Source organism: Salvelinus alpinus, chromosome 24, assembly GCF_045679555.1.
Source record: "Salvelinus alpinus chromosome 24, SLU_Salpinus.1, whole genome shotgun sequence".
NCBI classification, from domain to species: domain Eukaryota; kingdom Metazoa; phylum Chordata; class Actinopteri; order Salmoniformes; family Salmonidae; genus Salvelinus; species Salvelinus alpinus.
The window spans coordinates 28,363,164-28,380,289 of record NC_092109.1 but is presented as its reverse complement, the minus strand read 5'-3'; the positions used below and the strand labels follow the sequence as shown (position 1 = coordinate 28,380,289).

The 17,126-nt window shown below is 41.6% G+C and overlaps 2 protein-coding genes across 3 annotated transcripts in view; one reads left to right on the top strand and one right to left on the bottom strand.

The window, feature by feature from the left end:
• Positions 1-17,126, bottom strand: part of LOC139552534 (uncharacterized) — a 387,539-nt gene that overhangs the window by 8,732 nt on the left and 361,681 nt on the right. The window lies entirely within an intron of this gene.
• Positions 8,720-17,068, top strand: LOC139552535 (FUN14 domain-containing protein 1A-like). Of its 2 annotated transcripts, XM_071364354.1 has the most exons (6): positions 8,720-8,850; positions 13,359-13,524; positions 13,662-13,737; positions 13,938-14,066; positions 15,286-15,363; positions 15,845-17,068. In XM_071364354.1, exons 1-5 carry the CDS (start codon positions 8,832-8,834, stop codon positions 15,355-15,357), a joined length of 462 nt encoding a protein of 153 aa, XP_071220455.1. In that variant the 5' UTR covers positions 8,720-8,831; the 3' UTR covers positions 15,358-15,363; positions 15,845-17,068. The 2 variants fall into 2 exon arrangements, with proteins under 2 accessions (XP_071220455.1, XP_071220454.1); XM_071364353.1 differs by lacking the exon at positions 15,286-15,363 and having other exon boundaries at positions 8,721-8,850.

The following is a 17,126-nucleotide window of genomic DNA, read 5'->3' as shown; positions in this document are numbered from 1 at the left end:
CGAGGGGTTCAGTGGAGACAGGTCCACACAAACCAGCAGGTAGGTCTATGAAAAAAAAAGTTACATTTTGAATGTTTTAATGGTGTGAGAATATTTATAATGTGATCCATTGACTTGTGACAAAGTTTAGAATTAATTCAAGGCAGAGGTATATATTCAGCTTCTTGTACAGCCCAACAGACTATCACACTTTACAACAAAACCTTGAAAACAAACAATGAGCTATGGCTTATTCTCTTTGGATCTTTTGTTTATGGGTATTGGCCATGATATTGGTATGGTACTGATGGATGAAACCATATGGAGAGTAAGTTTTTGATTCCATATAGTTAGAATGAAATGTAGATTATTTTTATAAAGGTGAAAAGATAAGATTGTGACAACCTACATTCATTATGGAAATAGTGGTTGTGCTGTCAACTGTCAAATTTGGTCAATATAATGTTTACATTAACCAGCCAATAAACATAAACATCACTCATGAATGCTTATAACGAATAGGACACTTCGTCATATAAACACAGAGATATAGACATTTCACTTTCACACAGTTATAGACACTTTCACTTTTAAACACAACATGTGACATGGAGCTTAAGACCAACCCTGCTGAGTTGACTGAGATGCAGGGTTAATAAATCATCTATTCTAGTGTCTTTATGGGTGTCAAGAAGTGGTTGTTTGTAATCAATAAGGCAAACACTTGCATTTAAATTGGCAGGTCAACATGGGTGAAATATGCATATTGCTATCTATTTTTATTCAAGGGAATGGTTTGATTTTCACAGTCCAAAGAGTGGACATATTTAAAACACATAAAAATGTTACACCAGGCAACAGATATATAAAAATTGCAGAGGATAATATACACAAAAAAGTCTAAATACTTGTTTCCATTGTGGTCATCTTCAAGATGGATCTGGACTCAACATGGGTCACTCACACCAAGATGTCCACTGCTCACCCAGTTCTCAGTGTAAGGTCTGTGTGATCAAAGTAGAGCTACATCTGATTACTGGGTCAGTAATGACGTTATAAGCTGCATGTACCCAAACGGAACATCTCAATAGGTATGTAGACCGTTATACCAACTGTATTCTTGTTTAATAAAATACACATTTGATTAAGTATATCGTTGGTTCATTATTTATTGGAATATAAAATGTGACTTTTGTTCTACTTAGTCATCATCATGCCATACATGATAATCGAGGATAATATTAATAATAAAAGGTGTCTCGTATAAAAGTGAATAAAGCTGTCTCAATGTAGCTCTATTTTTTAGTTGGCTGTTCAGTATATTACAAGTGGTAGGCCAACACAATGTTTAAATATGTCTAATATAGGGCTCTGGGGGATTTAGGATAGAATGAGGATGGTTGGATTTGTCATAAGTGCATCTCAATAATCTATAGAACCCTCCTCTCTTTCTATCTTTGCTCTCATCTGCACTGATTGATTTGATGCCTGAACGCAGTGTTTCCCAAATTCGCAATGGTGTAAAGTACTTAAGTAAATATACTTTAAAGTACTACTTATGTAGTTTTTTGGGATATCTATACTATTCATATTTTTGACAACTTTTCCTTTTACTTCACTACATTCCTAAAGAAAATAATGTACTTTTTACTCCATACATTTTCCCTGACACCAAAAAGTACTCGTTACATTTTGAATGCTTAGCAGGACAGGAAAATGGTCCAATTCACGTACTTATCAAGAAAACAACCCTGGTCATCCCTATCGCCTCTGATCTGGCAAACTCACTACACACAAATGCTTCCTTTGTAAATAATGTCTGAGTGTTGGAGTGTGCCCCTGGAAATCGATAAATAAATAAAAACAAGAACATTTTGTCGTCTAGTTTGCTTAATATAAGTTATTAGAAACGATTTATACTTTTACTTTTGATACTTAAGTATATTAGAAATTACATTTACTTTTGATACAAGGGTATATTTAGAAACAAATACTTTTAGACTTACTCAAGTAATATTTTACTGGGTGACTTTTACTTGAGCCATTTTCTATTATCTTTACTTTTACTCAAGTATGACAATTGGGTACATTTTCCAACAATGCAAACTCGGTCCTCAGGACCCCAAGTGGTGCACGTTTTGGTTTTTGTCCTAACACTACACAGCTGATTCAAAGTATGATTAGTTGATTATTTGAAATCAGCTGTGTAGAGCTGGGCAAAAAACAAAACGTGTGCCACCCGAGGACTGAGTTTGGGAAACCCTACCTAAAAGGCACTGTGCTTGTCCAGTGCAAGGGAGCCCTGCATGGTGTCTGCCAGGCCAGTGTGATGAAGGGACAGAGATGAGAAGAGGAATCTACTTTAGATGATTAGATGCAACCTTCTCCTAAACCTAAACAATGCCCTCTGCTCTTTTCCATCCTTTCTCACCATGGATACATTCAAAATAACGAAAAAAATAACGTTTTTAAACATACCTATGAAATAGGCCTATTCAAACTGAAAGAGTAGTTTTCACCTGTCCAGTCCTTTGAATCCATAAACGCCACAAGGGTAGTAGGACATAAGAGGCACTAGAGATCGAAATTGTACTTTCTAGCTCCCGCCTATCCTTTCTTTGGATTGGTGGCTGTATCTCATTATTTAAATACTTTTTTGAAATATACGATGAAGGTTGAACCGCCTGTATTCAATGGTGATACTATGCTACAGCCTTGGGAGCTCTTTAAATTTGAGGTGTCCAAATACCTTAGAAAATATGGTAGTAATCTTGCTAAGACCAGAAGAGCTGAGGAGGAAAAGGTGATCATTAAGATAACTTCCCTTTCTCAGAGGTCCCCAGCCGGCCTCTCGGGGGAGGAGAAGATGGAACTAATTGAGTTACAAAATAAACTGGATAATATATATAGATTAAAAGCAGAAGGAGCCTTTATTAGATCTAGGAAAAAATGGATTGAGGAGGGAGAACAGAATTCATCCTATTTCTTTAGACTTGAGAAATTTCACTCTAAAAATAACACTATCCATAAATTAAACATTGATGGTGTTATTACAGATGACCAACATTTTTTACAGAAAATTGTATAGCTCTACGTACTGTCAGGAATCCACAGATATGTTTTTTAACTCACTGAATAATGTTCACTATCAGTGATATAGAATCTAAACAGTGTGATGAACCCATCAAAGTTGAAGAGATTATAGAGTCTATCAAACATCTAAAGAACAATAAATCACCAGGTGTTGATGGAATTACATCAGAATTTTACAAATTATTTTCTGAACAAATAGCTCCCTTCCTATTTGAAGTCTTTTTAGAGAGTATTAAAAACAATGTTCTCCCTCCTACAATGAGTCAGGGGTTAATAACACTGATACCTAAGCCTAAAAAAGAAGTGCTGCTCATCGATAACTGGCGTCCAATTTGTCTTCTTAATAATGACTATAAGATATTAGCCTTACTACTTGCAAAAATAATTAAAGAAGTCCTGGATGCAGTCATTGATGAAACACAGTCTGGCTTCATGAGGAACAGACATATTTCTAACAATGTCAGACTAGTATTAGACATACTTGACTACTCAGACCTAATAACTGAGGATAGCTTCATATTATTTTTTTATTTTAATAAAGCATTTGACACAGTAGAGCATCAGTTTCTCTTCCACTCCATTGAGAGACTTGGCTTTGGGGATTTTTTCTGTAAGGCTATTAAGACTCTCTATGCAAATGGTAACAGCTCTATCAAATTGAAATATGGCACCTCACCTAGATTTGAGTTAAAGAGAGGAATTAGGCAAGGTTGTCCTATCTCCCCGTACCTGTTTTTATTAATCACCAAACTTCTTGCAAATTCTTTAAAAAATAGTCCTGTACAAGGTATTTCCATAGCTGGTAAAGAAATTATTATAAGCCAGCTGGCTGATGATACTACACTTTTTCTGAAAGACGCTAACCAAATTCCCATATCGATCAATGTGATACAATCCTTTTCCAAAGCGTCTGGTCTATACCTTAACATTAATAAATGTGAACTCATAGCTGTCAAAGATTGTGTGACACCTTCATATTATGGTATTCCAGTAAAAGAAGAACTTACATATTTAGGCATAACCATTACAAAGGATCAGAAGTCTAGAGGCTTACTAAATTTTGACCCTCTTATTAAAAATACCCAGAAGAAGCTAAATCAATGGATACAGAGGGACTTATCTTTAAAAGGTAGAGTCCTAATAACCAAGGCCGAAGGTATCTCTAGACTAACATATGGCGCTCTATCTTTATATCTTGACAGTAAAATAAGCAAGGAGATAGACCAGATGCTTTTCAACTTTCTTTGGAGAAACCGTACCCATTACATTAGGAAAACTGTTGTAATGAACACTTATGAGAATGGTGGACTTTACTACTTTAAATAATACTTTTAAGATCAATTGGATAAAACAATTCCTAAGAAGACCCACTTCTATCTGGAATTTTATTCCTCATCATGTCTTCTCTACTTTTGGTGGCCTTAACTTCATGTTGTTTTGCAATTATAATATTGACAAAATTCCAGTGAAACTTCTGTCACGTTCTGACCATAGTTCTTGTGTGTTTTACTTGTTTTAGTGTTGGTCAGGACGTGAGCTGGGTGGGCATTCTATGTTGTGTGTCTAGTTTGTCTGTTTCTATGTTTGGCCTAATATGGTTCTCAATCAGAGGCAGGTGTTTTGTGTTGTCTCTGATTGGGAATCATATTTAGGTGGCTTGTTTTGTGTTGGGATTTTGTGGGTGGTTGTTTCCTGTCTTTGTGTTCATTGCACCAGAGAGGACTGTTTTGGTTTGCCACGTTTGTTATTTTTGTATTTGTAAGTGTTCACTGTTTTCGTCTATTAAACATGTTGAGCACTGGCTACGCTGCGTGTTGGTCCGATCCCTGCTACACCTCCTCTTCTCGTGAAGAGGAGGAAGGCTGCCGTTACAGAACCACCCACCAAACACGGACCAAGCAGCGTAGTAACGGGCAGCAGCGGCAGCAGCAGCGATTTCAGGATTCTTGGAATTGGGAGGACGAGTTGGATGGAAAAGGACCCTGGGCAGAGCCAGGGGAATATCGCCGCCCCAAATCTGAGCTGGAGGCAGCGAAAGTGGAGAGGCGGCGTTTTGAGGAGCTAGCTCGGCAGCGTGAGCAGGATCTGGGTTATACCACTTGGGAGGAAATAGACAGGTGGTCGATCGACCCAGGGAGAGTGCCGGAGCCCGCCTGGGATTCCATGGAGCAATGTGCAGAGGGATACCGGCGAATGAGGTTAGCACGACGCGGTAGGAAGCCCGAGAAGAAACCCCAAAAATGTATTGGGTGGGGGCTAAAGGGGAGTGTAGCTGGGTCAAGTAGGAGACTTGAGCCAACTCCCCCTGCTTACCGTAAGGAGCCAAGGATGGAACCAGAGCCGGTGAGGGCGGTATTGGAGGTGAGCGAAGTAGAGACTGTGAAGGATCTAATGGGGAAATTGGAGGAGAGAGAAATTAGGGATTTGCTGGTTTGGTGCATGAGGCACGACATCCGCCCGACGGAGCGTGTCGGGGATTTGATATCACCTGAGTCAGCTCTCCATACTCGTCCTGAGGTGCGGGCTAGCCGTCTGGTGAAGACTATGCCAGCCTCACGCACCAGGCCTCCTGTGCGCCTCCCTAGCCTTGCACGTCCTGTGCCAGCTCAGCGCACCAGCTCTCCTGTGGCAGCCCCATGCACCAGCTCTCCGGTGCCGGCGCCACGTACCAGGCCTCCAGTTCCAGCACCCCGCACTCGCCTTGAGGTGCGCGCCCTCAGCCCAGTACCATCGGTGCCAACACCACGCACCAGGCTTCCAGTGCGTCTCCAGAGCCCTGTTCCTCCTCCACGCACTCTCCCTGTGGTGCGTGTCTCCAGCCCGGTACCTCCAGTTCCGGCACCACGCACCAGGCGTCCTGTGCGTCTCCAGAACTCTGTTCCTCCTCCACGCACTCTCCCTGTGGTGCGTGTCTCCAGCCCGGTACCACCAGTTCCGGCACCACGCACCAAGCTTACTGTGCGTATCCAGAGCCCTGTGCGCACTGTTCCTTCTCCCCGCACTCGCCCTGAGGTGCGTGCCCTCAGCCCGGTACCACCAGTGCCGGTACCACGCACCAGGTGTATAGTGGGCCTCGAGAGTCCAGTGTGCCCTGTTCCTGCTCCCCGCACTAGCCTTGAGGTGCGTCTCTACAAACCGGTACCACCAGTTCCGGCACCACGCACCAGGCCTACTGTGCGCCTCAGCAGGTCAGAGTCGGCCGTCTGCCCAGCGCCGTCTGAGCTGCCTGCCTGCCCAGCGCCATCTGAGCTGCCTGCCTGCCCAGCGCCATCTGAGCCATCCGTCTGCCCAGCGCCATCTGAGCCGCCCGTCTGTCCCGAGCCGCCCGTCTGTCCCGAGCCGCCAGAGCCGCCCGTCTGTCCCAAGCCGCCAGGGCCGCCCGTCTGTCAGGAGCCGCCAGAGCCGCCCGTCTGTCAGGAGCCGCCAGAGCCGCCCGTCTGTCAGGAGCCGCCAGAGCCGCCCGTCAGTCAGGAGCCGCCAGAGCCGCCCGTCTGTCAGGAGCCGCCAGAGCCGCCCGCCAGTCAGGAGCCGCCGGAGCCGCCCGCCAGTCAGGAGCCGCCGGAGCCGCCCGCCAGTCAGGAGCCGCCGGAGCCGCCCGCCAGTCAGGAGCTGCCGGAGCCGCCCGCCAGTCAGGAGCCGCCCGCCAGTCATGAGCTGCCTTCCAGTCATGAGCTGCCCTCCAGTCATGAGCTGCCCTCCAGTCATGAGCTGCCCTCCAGTCATGAGCTGCCCTCCAGTCATGAGCTGCCATTAGTCTGGAGCTACCTCTCTGTCCTGAGCTACCTCTCTGTCCTGAGCTACCTCTCTGTCCTGAGCTACCTCTCTGTCCTGAGCTCCCTCTCTGTCCTGAGCTACCTCTCGGTCCGGAGCTGTCTCCTCAGTCTGGTGGGGCCCTTTGTGAAGGTTCCTAGGCCAAGGTCGGCGGCGAGGGTCGTCACTCAAAGGACGCTAAGGAGGGGGACAAAGACAATGGTGGAGTGGGATCCTCGTCCAGCGCCGGAGCCGCCACCGCGGACAGATGCTCACCCAGACCCTCCCCTAGAGTTTTAGGTGGTGCGTTCGGAGTCCGCACCTCAGGAGGGGGGTACTGTCACGTTCTGACCATAGTTCTTGTGTGTTTTACTTGTTTTAGTGTTGGTCAGGACGTGAGCTGGGTGGGCATTCTATGTTGTGTGTCTAGTTTGTCTGTTTCTATGTTTGGCCTAATATGGTTCTCAATCAGAGGCAGGTGTTTTGTGTTGTCTCTGATTGGGAATCATATTTAGGTGGCTTGTTTTGTGTTGGGATTTTGTGGGTGGTTGTATCCTGTCTTTGTGTTCATTGCACCAGAGAGGACTGTTTCGGTTTGCCACGTTTGTTATTTTTGTATTTGTAAGTGTTCACTGTTTTCGTCTATTAAACATGTTGAGCACTGGCTACGCTGCGTGTTGGTCTGATCCCTGCTACACCTCCTCTTCTCGTGAAGAAGAGGAAGGCTGCCGTTACACTTTCTGCTTTTCATCGGCAGGTTTTCTTGTCATGGTCCTTAATTTATAAACACAATTTTTCCCCACAAAGATATTATATTTGGAATAATCGGGATATATTGTATAAAAATACTTCTTTGTTTTTAGAATATTGGTTCCGAAATAATATCCTATTGGTGAATGCAGAGGGTCTTTTACTCAGTTATAAGGAGTTCTTATCACTTTACAAGGTCCCTGTAACACCTAAAGATTTTGCAATTGTTTTAGACGCCATTCCCTCAGGTGTTGCTCTGTTATTCAGGAACGTGTCAAGACCTGACCCTCAGAGCCTCCCTTCTATTGACCCTGTTGACTCATCAGTAGGAAAGATTTGTTTCTCTTTTGGTCCATTCAACAACAGAGCGATACGAACCTTGTTTCAGCAGGATGTTGTATCTATACCTTATGTCATGCCTTATTGGAATGGATTTATTGATAATATCTGTTGTAAAAAAGTTTGGATGTTGCAACACACATACCTACTTGTTAACAAAATTAAGGAAGTTTCCTTTAAAAAATTTCATAAATATTATCCTGCCAACCACTATATGAAGAAGTTTAAGGAAAACATAAACTCAAATTGCTCCTTTTGTAATGACCAGCCAGAAACAGTGTTGCATCTTTTTTTTTTTGGCATTGTATTCATGTAAGAAAACTGTGGCAAGACATTTATGAAGATTTTACACTATTGTGGAGAGATGTACTGCTTGGATTCTTTACATTCGATAGAAATAAGCAGAACATTTTTATGTAATTAATTTCATTATTCTTTTGGCCAAATTTCATATACACAAATGTAAATTTACTAACAAAAAAACAAATTTTCTTACCCTACAAAAAGAAATTGAACTGAATTTTAAGACAGTTAAATACTCTACTAACAAAAAAGCTGTTAGAATTGTAAGTGTATGTATGTCCCTTAAGGTCCTTGTGTAATTGTAATGTGATATTGTACCCCCTAGCTCGATTGTCCATTATATATAATCTATATATACTTGTGTTCCCTTATGTACTTTCTGTATTGATTTGTTGTTAATAAAAAATTAAAATAAAATACAAATAAAAAAGACTGTCAAACCTCAGATTGGCAAAATAAAGTGGGCGGGGTCAAACGTGGGCCGAATCGCACACTGCAGTCAGCCCATACTTGGAGAATGTCTCGCTTCTACTAGGCCAGTTTTCTGCTCCATCACGTGATATTCCGGATGGGCTCTCGATTCAAATCCGGGTTGAAACAAAGTGACTTGAGAAAAAATGGCCGAGAAGAAGAAAGGTGAGAAACAAACTAGCCACAAATATTTGAAATAGAATACATAGTTTAAATATATTGATCTAGGTAATTATCCACAAATAGTCTTTAATCTGACTGAAAATATAAAATACTGGCACGCAAACTGCATGCGTTTGTCTTTCTTTACGTTAATGCACTTGAACGCTGCCCTTCAGAAAGTTAACTAGCATGTGCAAAATGTTATGCTAGCTAAAAATCGCAGTTAGTAAACGTTAGCTAGATAGATAGAAAAAACTCGGTGTGAAATGCACATCAGCGTGCCTCGTTTGCAAGTCACCACGCCTGCTATTCAGGGACTTAGTCCCTGTTGCTAGCAGCTGTAACGGTAGTTGGCTAACGTACCTTCCACTGCCCCTGGGTGTGTTGGTCGGTAGTTAGCTAATCAAATCAAATGTATTTATATAGCCCTTCTTACATCAGCTGATATCTCAAAGTGCTGTACAGAAACCCAGCCTAAAACCCCAAACAGCAAGCAATGCAGGTGTAGAAGCAGTGTGTACTAGCTAATGTTAGTAGTTCAGTAGCTGGTTAGCCTAACACATTTACTACTAACTACGACACACACATTGGGTCCATTCAATAACTTGGTTATATAATATTTGGCATTATGCCTTCCTGGTATGTCTTACTGTGCCATTACTGAGGTCTCTTATAGGGGATAGTGAAGGCCATGTTATGGGACCCCGCCTACTTTCTTGTCCAATCTTGTAGTATTACTAACCACTTATTTTTGTTATTCGATGAGGTTTAACAGCGGTTGGCATCAAATGTTGCATTACCGCTACCTACTAGACTGGAGTATAACTCCCTTATAGAAAATAAATCAACACAACCCACCACCCTTCTCCACTATTTACATCTATCTAGTCCTACCTCAGGCCAACAGTCTGAAAGGACGGGACACCACCACACCCTGTAACTCTTCTGACGTCAAGTCTCACACACCCAAATACCTCTCTGCAGCTGCCACCACAACCTCAATTTTCCCAGCAACTTCCATTCCATCCCGGTAGTACAGTTGATACCATTGCTATAAAACAAAAAATCCAATCTTACTGAAGCATATATCACTTGTTGGTCTATCCCTCTGTACTGGTACAGATCTACTACTCACACCACTCCTCTCAGGATCCCTTGACCCATCTTCCTCTACTTTCTTCACTGCCTCAGCATATGACAACTTCTGCACTACTCTAACCCTGGAAACCTCAACCTGCCTCTATCACCCTGGACATTTCAGTTTTTTCTTTATTTTTACTATTTTCTACATTGTAGAATAATAGTGAAGACATCAAAACTATGAAATAACACATATGGAATCATGTAGTAACCTGGACCGCAGAGTAATGGAAAAGCAGCCAAAAAGTGCTTAGCATATGTGGGAACTCCTTCAAGACAGTTGGAAAAGCATTCCAGGTGAGGCTGGTTGAGAGAAGGCCAAGAGTGTGCAAAGCTGTCGTCAAGGCAAAGGGTGGCTATTTGAAGAATCTCAATTATAAAATATATTTGGATTTTAACACTTTTTTGGTTATTACATGATTCCAAATGTGTTATTTCATAGTATTGATGTCTTCACTCTTATTCTACAATGTAGAAAATAGTAAAAAGAAAGAAAAATCCTGGAATGAGTAGGTGTTCTAAAACCTTTGACTGGTAGTGATTATATCCTAACTTCACTTTGTCAGGCAAGGACATCAACATCGAAACTCAAAAGGACAGACAACGTCTCTTCTGTTTCACCACTCACCCAACCCTGTCTGCGTCGCTCCAAACGACACCGGGAATCTTCCCCTTCAGTTGGTTAACTTTCACATTTACCGCTTCCCCAGTAATCACTCCTTTCAATGGTGCCCTTTTCTTGAGAGCAAAACAAATCACATCTCTTATTCCCCATTCATTTAACGCGGACCGCCTGCTCCCTCTGACCAGCAGAAATGCAAAAAAATTATCACAAGATCACTTCTGGTTACCTTTACTGATTCTACAGCACCCAACTCTGTTTTCACCCATCCTGAAACCACAAATGGATCAGCCAAAAGGCAAGGGTCCACTTTTTCCAAACATTTTACTCCTACCAGACTCATCTTTATCCTGACTCTCGGTGCAAGCCTCGGGCTCCGAGAACTCCAAGAACTACCCCCTCCGATACTTTGCCCTCAATCACTTCCATTTCTCCTCCTATCTTTGATCCGGTGTACAGCACACTCTGCTTACACTTTCTACCATTCTTATTTAAAAAACCTCCCTTTTTCCTGCACTTTAACCGATTCAAGCTCACCCTCTTCCTCCCTCTCTCTCCGACTTCCTCTGCCTCTCTTTTCCAACAGTCTTGAAGGAGTTCCCACATGCTGAGCACTTGTTGGGTGCTTTTCCTTCACTCTGCGGTCCAACTCATCTCAATTGGGTTGAGGTCGGGTGATTTGTGGAGACAAGGTCATCTGATGCAGCACTCCATCACTCTCCTTCTTGGTCAAATAGCCCTTACACAGCCTGGAGGTGTGTTTTGGGTCATTGTCCTGTTGAAAAACAAGCACAAACCAGATGGGATGGTGTCTCGCTGCAGAATGCTGTGGTAGCCATGCTTGTTAAGTATGCTTTGAATTCTAAATAAATCACAGACATTGTCACCAGCAAAGCACCATCACACCACCTCCTCCATGCTTCGTGGTGGGAATCACACATGCAGAGATCATCCATTCACCTACTCTGCGTCTCACAAAGACACGGCAGTTGGAACCAAACATATCCAATTTGGACTCATCAGACCAAAGGACAGATTTCCACCGGTCCAATGTCCATTGCTCGTGTTTCTTGGCCCAAGCTAGTCTCTTCTTCTTATTGGTGTCCTTTAGTAGTTTCTTTACAGCAATTCAACCTAACTCTAATGAACTTATCCTCTGCAGCAGAGGTAACTCTGGGTCTTCCTTTCCTCTGGTGGTCCTCATGAGAGCCAGTTTCATCCTAGCACTTGATGGTTTTTGCCACTGCAGTTGAATAAACTTTCAAAGTTCTTGCTTATTTCAGCTGTTCTTGCCATAATATTGACTTGGTGTTTTACCAAATAGGCTATCTTCTGTATACCACTCCTACCTTGTCACAACACAACTGATTGGCTCAAACGCATTAAGAGGAAAATAAATTCCACAAATTAACTTTTAAGAAGGCACACCTGTTAATTGGGGCGGCAGGGTAGCCTAGTGGTTAGAGCGTTGGGCTAGTAACCGAAAGGTTGCAAGTTCGAATCCCCGAGCTGACAAGGTACAAATCTGTCGTTCTGCCCCTGAACAAGGCAGTTAACCCACTGTTCCTAGGCTGTCATTGAAAATAAGAATTTGTTCTTAACTGACTTGCCTAGTTAAATAAAGGTCAAATAAATAAATAATTGAAATGCATTCCAGGTGCATTCATGAAGCTGGCTGAGAGCTGGCTACTTTGAAGAATTTCAAATATAAAATACATTTTGATTTGTTCAACACTTTTTTGGTTACTACATGTTATTACTACTACTACTACTACATGTTATTATTGCATGTTATTGTTCTTACTACTATGTTTTTTCATAGTTTTGATGTCTTCAATATTATTCTACAATGTAGAATGTAGTAAAAATAAAATCCATGGAACCCGAACAATGCTGAGCCAATTGTGCTCCGCCCTATGGGTCTCCCGGTCACGGCCGGTTGTGACACAGCCTGGGATTAAACCCGGGTCTGTAGTGATGCCTCAAGCCCTGTGCTGCAGAGCCTTAGTCCACTGCGCCACTCGGGAGGCCTTATTTATATATATTTTTTAAGTAATGCACTGGGCCTTTACTAGTCCTGTATTAGCAGACCGATATCGCTGTCTGTAGCGCAGGCAATTTTTTACAATTATATTTATTTGTCAAATGACAGCCAAGCATCGATGATCCTTTGGCCTTTGCATGCCTCCGAAGGCGCCGCAATTGCGTCACACCCTCCATACGGAGCCTCCGACCACATTTTCAGATCAAGCATAAATTGGCTTTTAGGGTAGGGATGTCACAAGGATCCCGGATAGCACTGACCTTAAAACAAACAAGGCCAATTCCATAAAACGAAACAAAAGAAATTCAATATCAATGGTATGCATCAAAAAGGATTGTGTCTGCCAGGTCAGTGTGTTTGATCTTGAGACAGACCAAATCTCTTGACTGCTGAGCTGATCACAAGTCTGTCTGACTGAAAGTGAAATTGATGGCCATCTGGTCTCTAGGCGGGTCTATTTTAGGCCTCTATTTTCAAGTGTCCAGAAGCCTGGATTTGTAAAGGTCAATGTAGTCTACTTTCTGGCATCAGACGCAGCATAAGATGCACACTGTATTTCAGTGTCCTGCAAGGTCATGTGAGCCAAGGACAATCAAGCGTATGACTTTGAAATCAATGTAATAATTGGCTATATCAAATTACAACTAGATACAGTTACATGGTGGCGGGTCTGACACTTTTTTTGTGTGTGATTTGTTCTTCTAGATAAGAGTGAGGAGGTGGTAGAGTATCTTCTAGATAAGAGTGAAGAGGTGGTAGACTATGCCAAGAAACAGAGATGGTGGAACAAAGTTTTTGGCAAGAACTCTGGGCCAGTAGCAGAGAAGTATGATGTTGCTACCCAGCTTGCCATTGGTGGAGTGTCTGGCTGGTGAGTCAATCAGTCCTGATTGTGTAATATGAATAAATAATAAATGGATAAGCCATGTGAATCTGCTGTGGTGTTCTACAATTTTAACAATTTATGACTTGGCAGGTCTCTGTTTTAATAGCTGTTTTTCCTCTTAGGTGTGCTGGGTATTTGTTCCAGAAAGTTGGAAAGCTGGCGGCTTCAGCAGTGGGTGGAGGCTTCTTTTTGCTTCAGGTAAGGTGTGACTTTTTATGCTCTGCATCAATTTATTTTGTGTTTGAATATCCATAGTTCTAAATAACACCTGGCTGACTTATTTACCTACATTTAACACATATTTGACACTCATGTTTCACATTAGGACACATGGAAGTGTGTTATGGCTCAACCCCAGTCACATTTCCATTATTGGTGTGTGATTCATTTCCTTCTAGATTGCCAACCACACAGGGTACATCAAAGTGGACTGGAAGAGAGTGGAGCGTGATGTAAACAAGGCCAAGAAGCAGCTGAAGTTGAATACAGAAAAGCCCAGTAAGGAAGTCAGGACAAAAGTGGATGAGGTAAGGGGTCATCATGGTCTACTATAAAATGGTGGATGTTTCCTATCTGATTCAAGTCTTATGATCTCTTTGGTGTTGTGATTTTAGCATTTCAAATATGCTCATGACTAATGGTATGATGTTGAAGCTATCCACACCTTTTTACTCCAGAGTATAAAAGAGAACAATGTCAAATATATGGAAGCCCGTTCCTGCCACCCAAAAAATAAAATCTGACTGAGTTGTGAGTTTTAACTGAAATAATATGTCATTATTATAAGTAGGATTGTCATGATGCCAGTGTCGTGATACTACGACACCAGATTTTTCATTGCAAAAAGAAAACATGAATTAGACTAACTCTATGGTCCTACTTTATTTAAAAATGTCGGTGCTTTAGTTTGCAAAATAAACAAATGTGACTCTTGGTGACAACATAATGCTGTTTGTTTCTAACATTTTTACTTTTTCCCTCGAGAAATTGAATATGTTTCATGTTTTGTTTCCTTGCCACGATACTTCGTATCGCAATACTTGTATCGTGGCACGCAAACAAAACATGAAACATTTAATTTCTCGAGGAAAAAAGTGATAACCCTAATTATGAGATAGTAAGTCGCTCATGAAACGGGCATCAACTCACAACATGATACAAACCTTAAATAAAAACATATGGGCTGCATGGTGCGAACTATAGGCTCCATTGATGAGAAAGTAGAAAAAAGCTTGCGCCCGGTTCCTTGCCTCGTGCTGCACAGCTGTCCTCTCATCAAGCGATCATATTTTCACCCATCAGACTATTCTCAATTTAATCTTGTCATTACTAATATGTAAAATTTGTTTAGATTTAGAATGGTCCATTATCAAATGGGTAGGGGCAGGGGAAAAGTGACATGTCATCTGTATGCACACAAATTGCAAATGAAGGCTGTGCGCTTTCCTGTGGGTCTGCTTTGTAGGCTACTTTGGTTTTACAGTGTTTACAATGTTCTTAATATGAGCAGTTGAGGAGTAAATATAAGAACACTAATTTCACTCCATGCATAAACCAACCACTGTTTGAGGAGCATGCTCTCGCTGCCCGACAGGTGATATTCCGCCCCAAACTCTGTATGCCATGGGCTCTCCAACCCTGTTCCTGCATCTACCCAGTGCTTAATTAGGGCTAGTGAAATCTGTTCGGGAACATCAATAGTGACATGTTTACGCAACTAAACATATTTCACTACACTTTTGACAGCCCTTCTGCGCGCTCAAGAAAGGAATAAAGGAGAGCAGATGGAAATGCATGTTGGTGAGGTATTCTGTATAGCTGAAGGTAATGTGTCAATCAATAGAAATCCCTATTTAGTAGGCTATTCAAAATCAAATACAAATTCACTAATTCTAGGGTAACTTTAAGTCGCACTGCAAAATCAATAAATCAAGTGCATCGCCTAGGGCTATACGTTCTCTCCCAGACTCATGGATAGACATTTTGGAGGGTCGCATAAGGTAACCAGTCCATCCAATATGCATAATAATACAGTCCACACTCAAAGGCGACTACTCAAATCTGTTTAATTTTGGAGTATAAGCTAGACCAATTATGTACTAAAGACATCTTAAATCAGTTTTGTTTTGTTTTTCTGCCATGCGTAATATGTGGTAGGCTATGTATTGTATAATGGCACAGTCATAACTTTAACTTTTTGCATTTTCGGGCTTGGGCTCATAAGGAACGGGCTTTCATACTAAGAACAATGCTTATCAATACTCTGCTAAACTTAACCATGCATTGGTGTTTTTCTTTTTACCAGGTGCAGACATTTGTGAAGAAGAATATTGTCCTCACAGGAGGTTTTGCTGGGGGATTTCTGCTGGGCTTGGCCTCCTAAATCTACAAATTCATCTCTTTATTTAATATTGTGTCAAATACAAGGCTGAAAAAAAGCTTAAACCTAACCAGCTATATAGATATGCAAGTAGACTACATATCAATAATATGTCAAACTGTAACTCATAGGCTTGATGTGTGTTTTTGGGCTTATGGGAATGTGTCCATTTGAAAACACAGCTATTTAAAATACTATGTTTATCATTGAGGCTTATGCATGACCTGTCTTACTATTTAATTTATTATTACATTTTCCTATGCATTATTCTGATATAATACAGTACTTATTTGAGATATGGTTTGAAATCCACCAAAATATGTCTATCTGGATACATGTAAATGCATTCTGTCAGATGGAACTGGAGCGAAGCCCTTTTAACTTGTTTTCCCGCATTTGGGATTTGTTTAGTAATATCCTTCATTTTCTAAATTGTTAAGATCAAGGTTGTATGTGTGTTTATGTTCCTTCAAACCAAAGGGTCTCAGAGTTACAAACAAATACATGTATGAGTAAGTACTGTACAAGGGGACTAAGAGGCTGCAGTAACACAAGTTTGAATGGTATTACAGACGTTATATTTTCTTACCTAAAATTCCAAAGTGTAATTCAAGGACAATCATGGTGTGTGCATATTAATCATCCCCAATAGTAGTGACTTATTTACCAGTGGATGAGGATGCGTGTCAAGTTCTTACTTGAGACCAGGGAGTTAGAAAGCCAGACTGGACATATCTGGCTTTCTAAATCCCTGCTTGAGACTGAGGTCTGAGTAAGATTTGTTTGCAAGTACAGATTGTGTTGATTAATGTTGCATGATCAAAAGCTGCCGCACAGCATACAAGATTCCAGTGTACTTACAGATGACTAAGGACAATTATGGAATGTACTGTAATACATGGAACATATCAATAAGCCTTTGTAGAGAACATATGTGATGAGGTAATGCACTGATAGGAATGCAAGTTTGCTACAATTATTTCTCCCAATGTTTCTCCTCCTCAATGCAACCCTTACCCAATTACTTAGCAAAGTGTAAAATGTGCTGTTCAAAAGCTTCATAGTATTTTTTTCACCGTTTTAAAATTCTATATTTTGTTACAAACAAAATGTAAAATTCTGGGAGAAGTAATAAAAAAGTGAACTGTCTCTTTAGAATGATTTTGTTTGCCATAGTTTCACAGAAAAGACAGCTATAGTAAGGTGT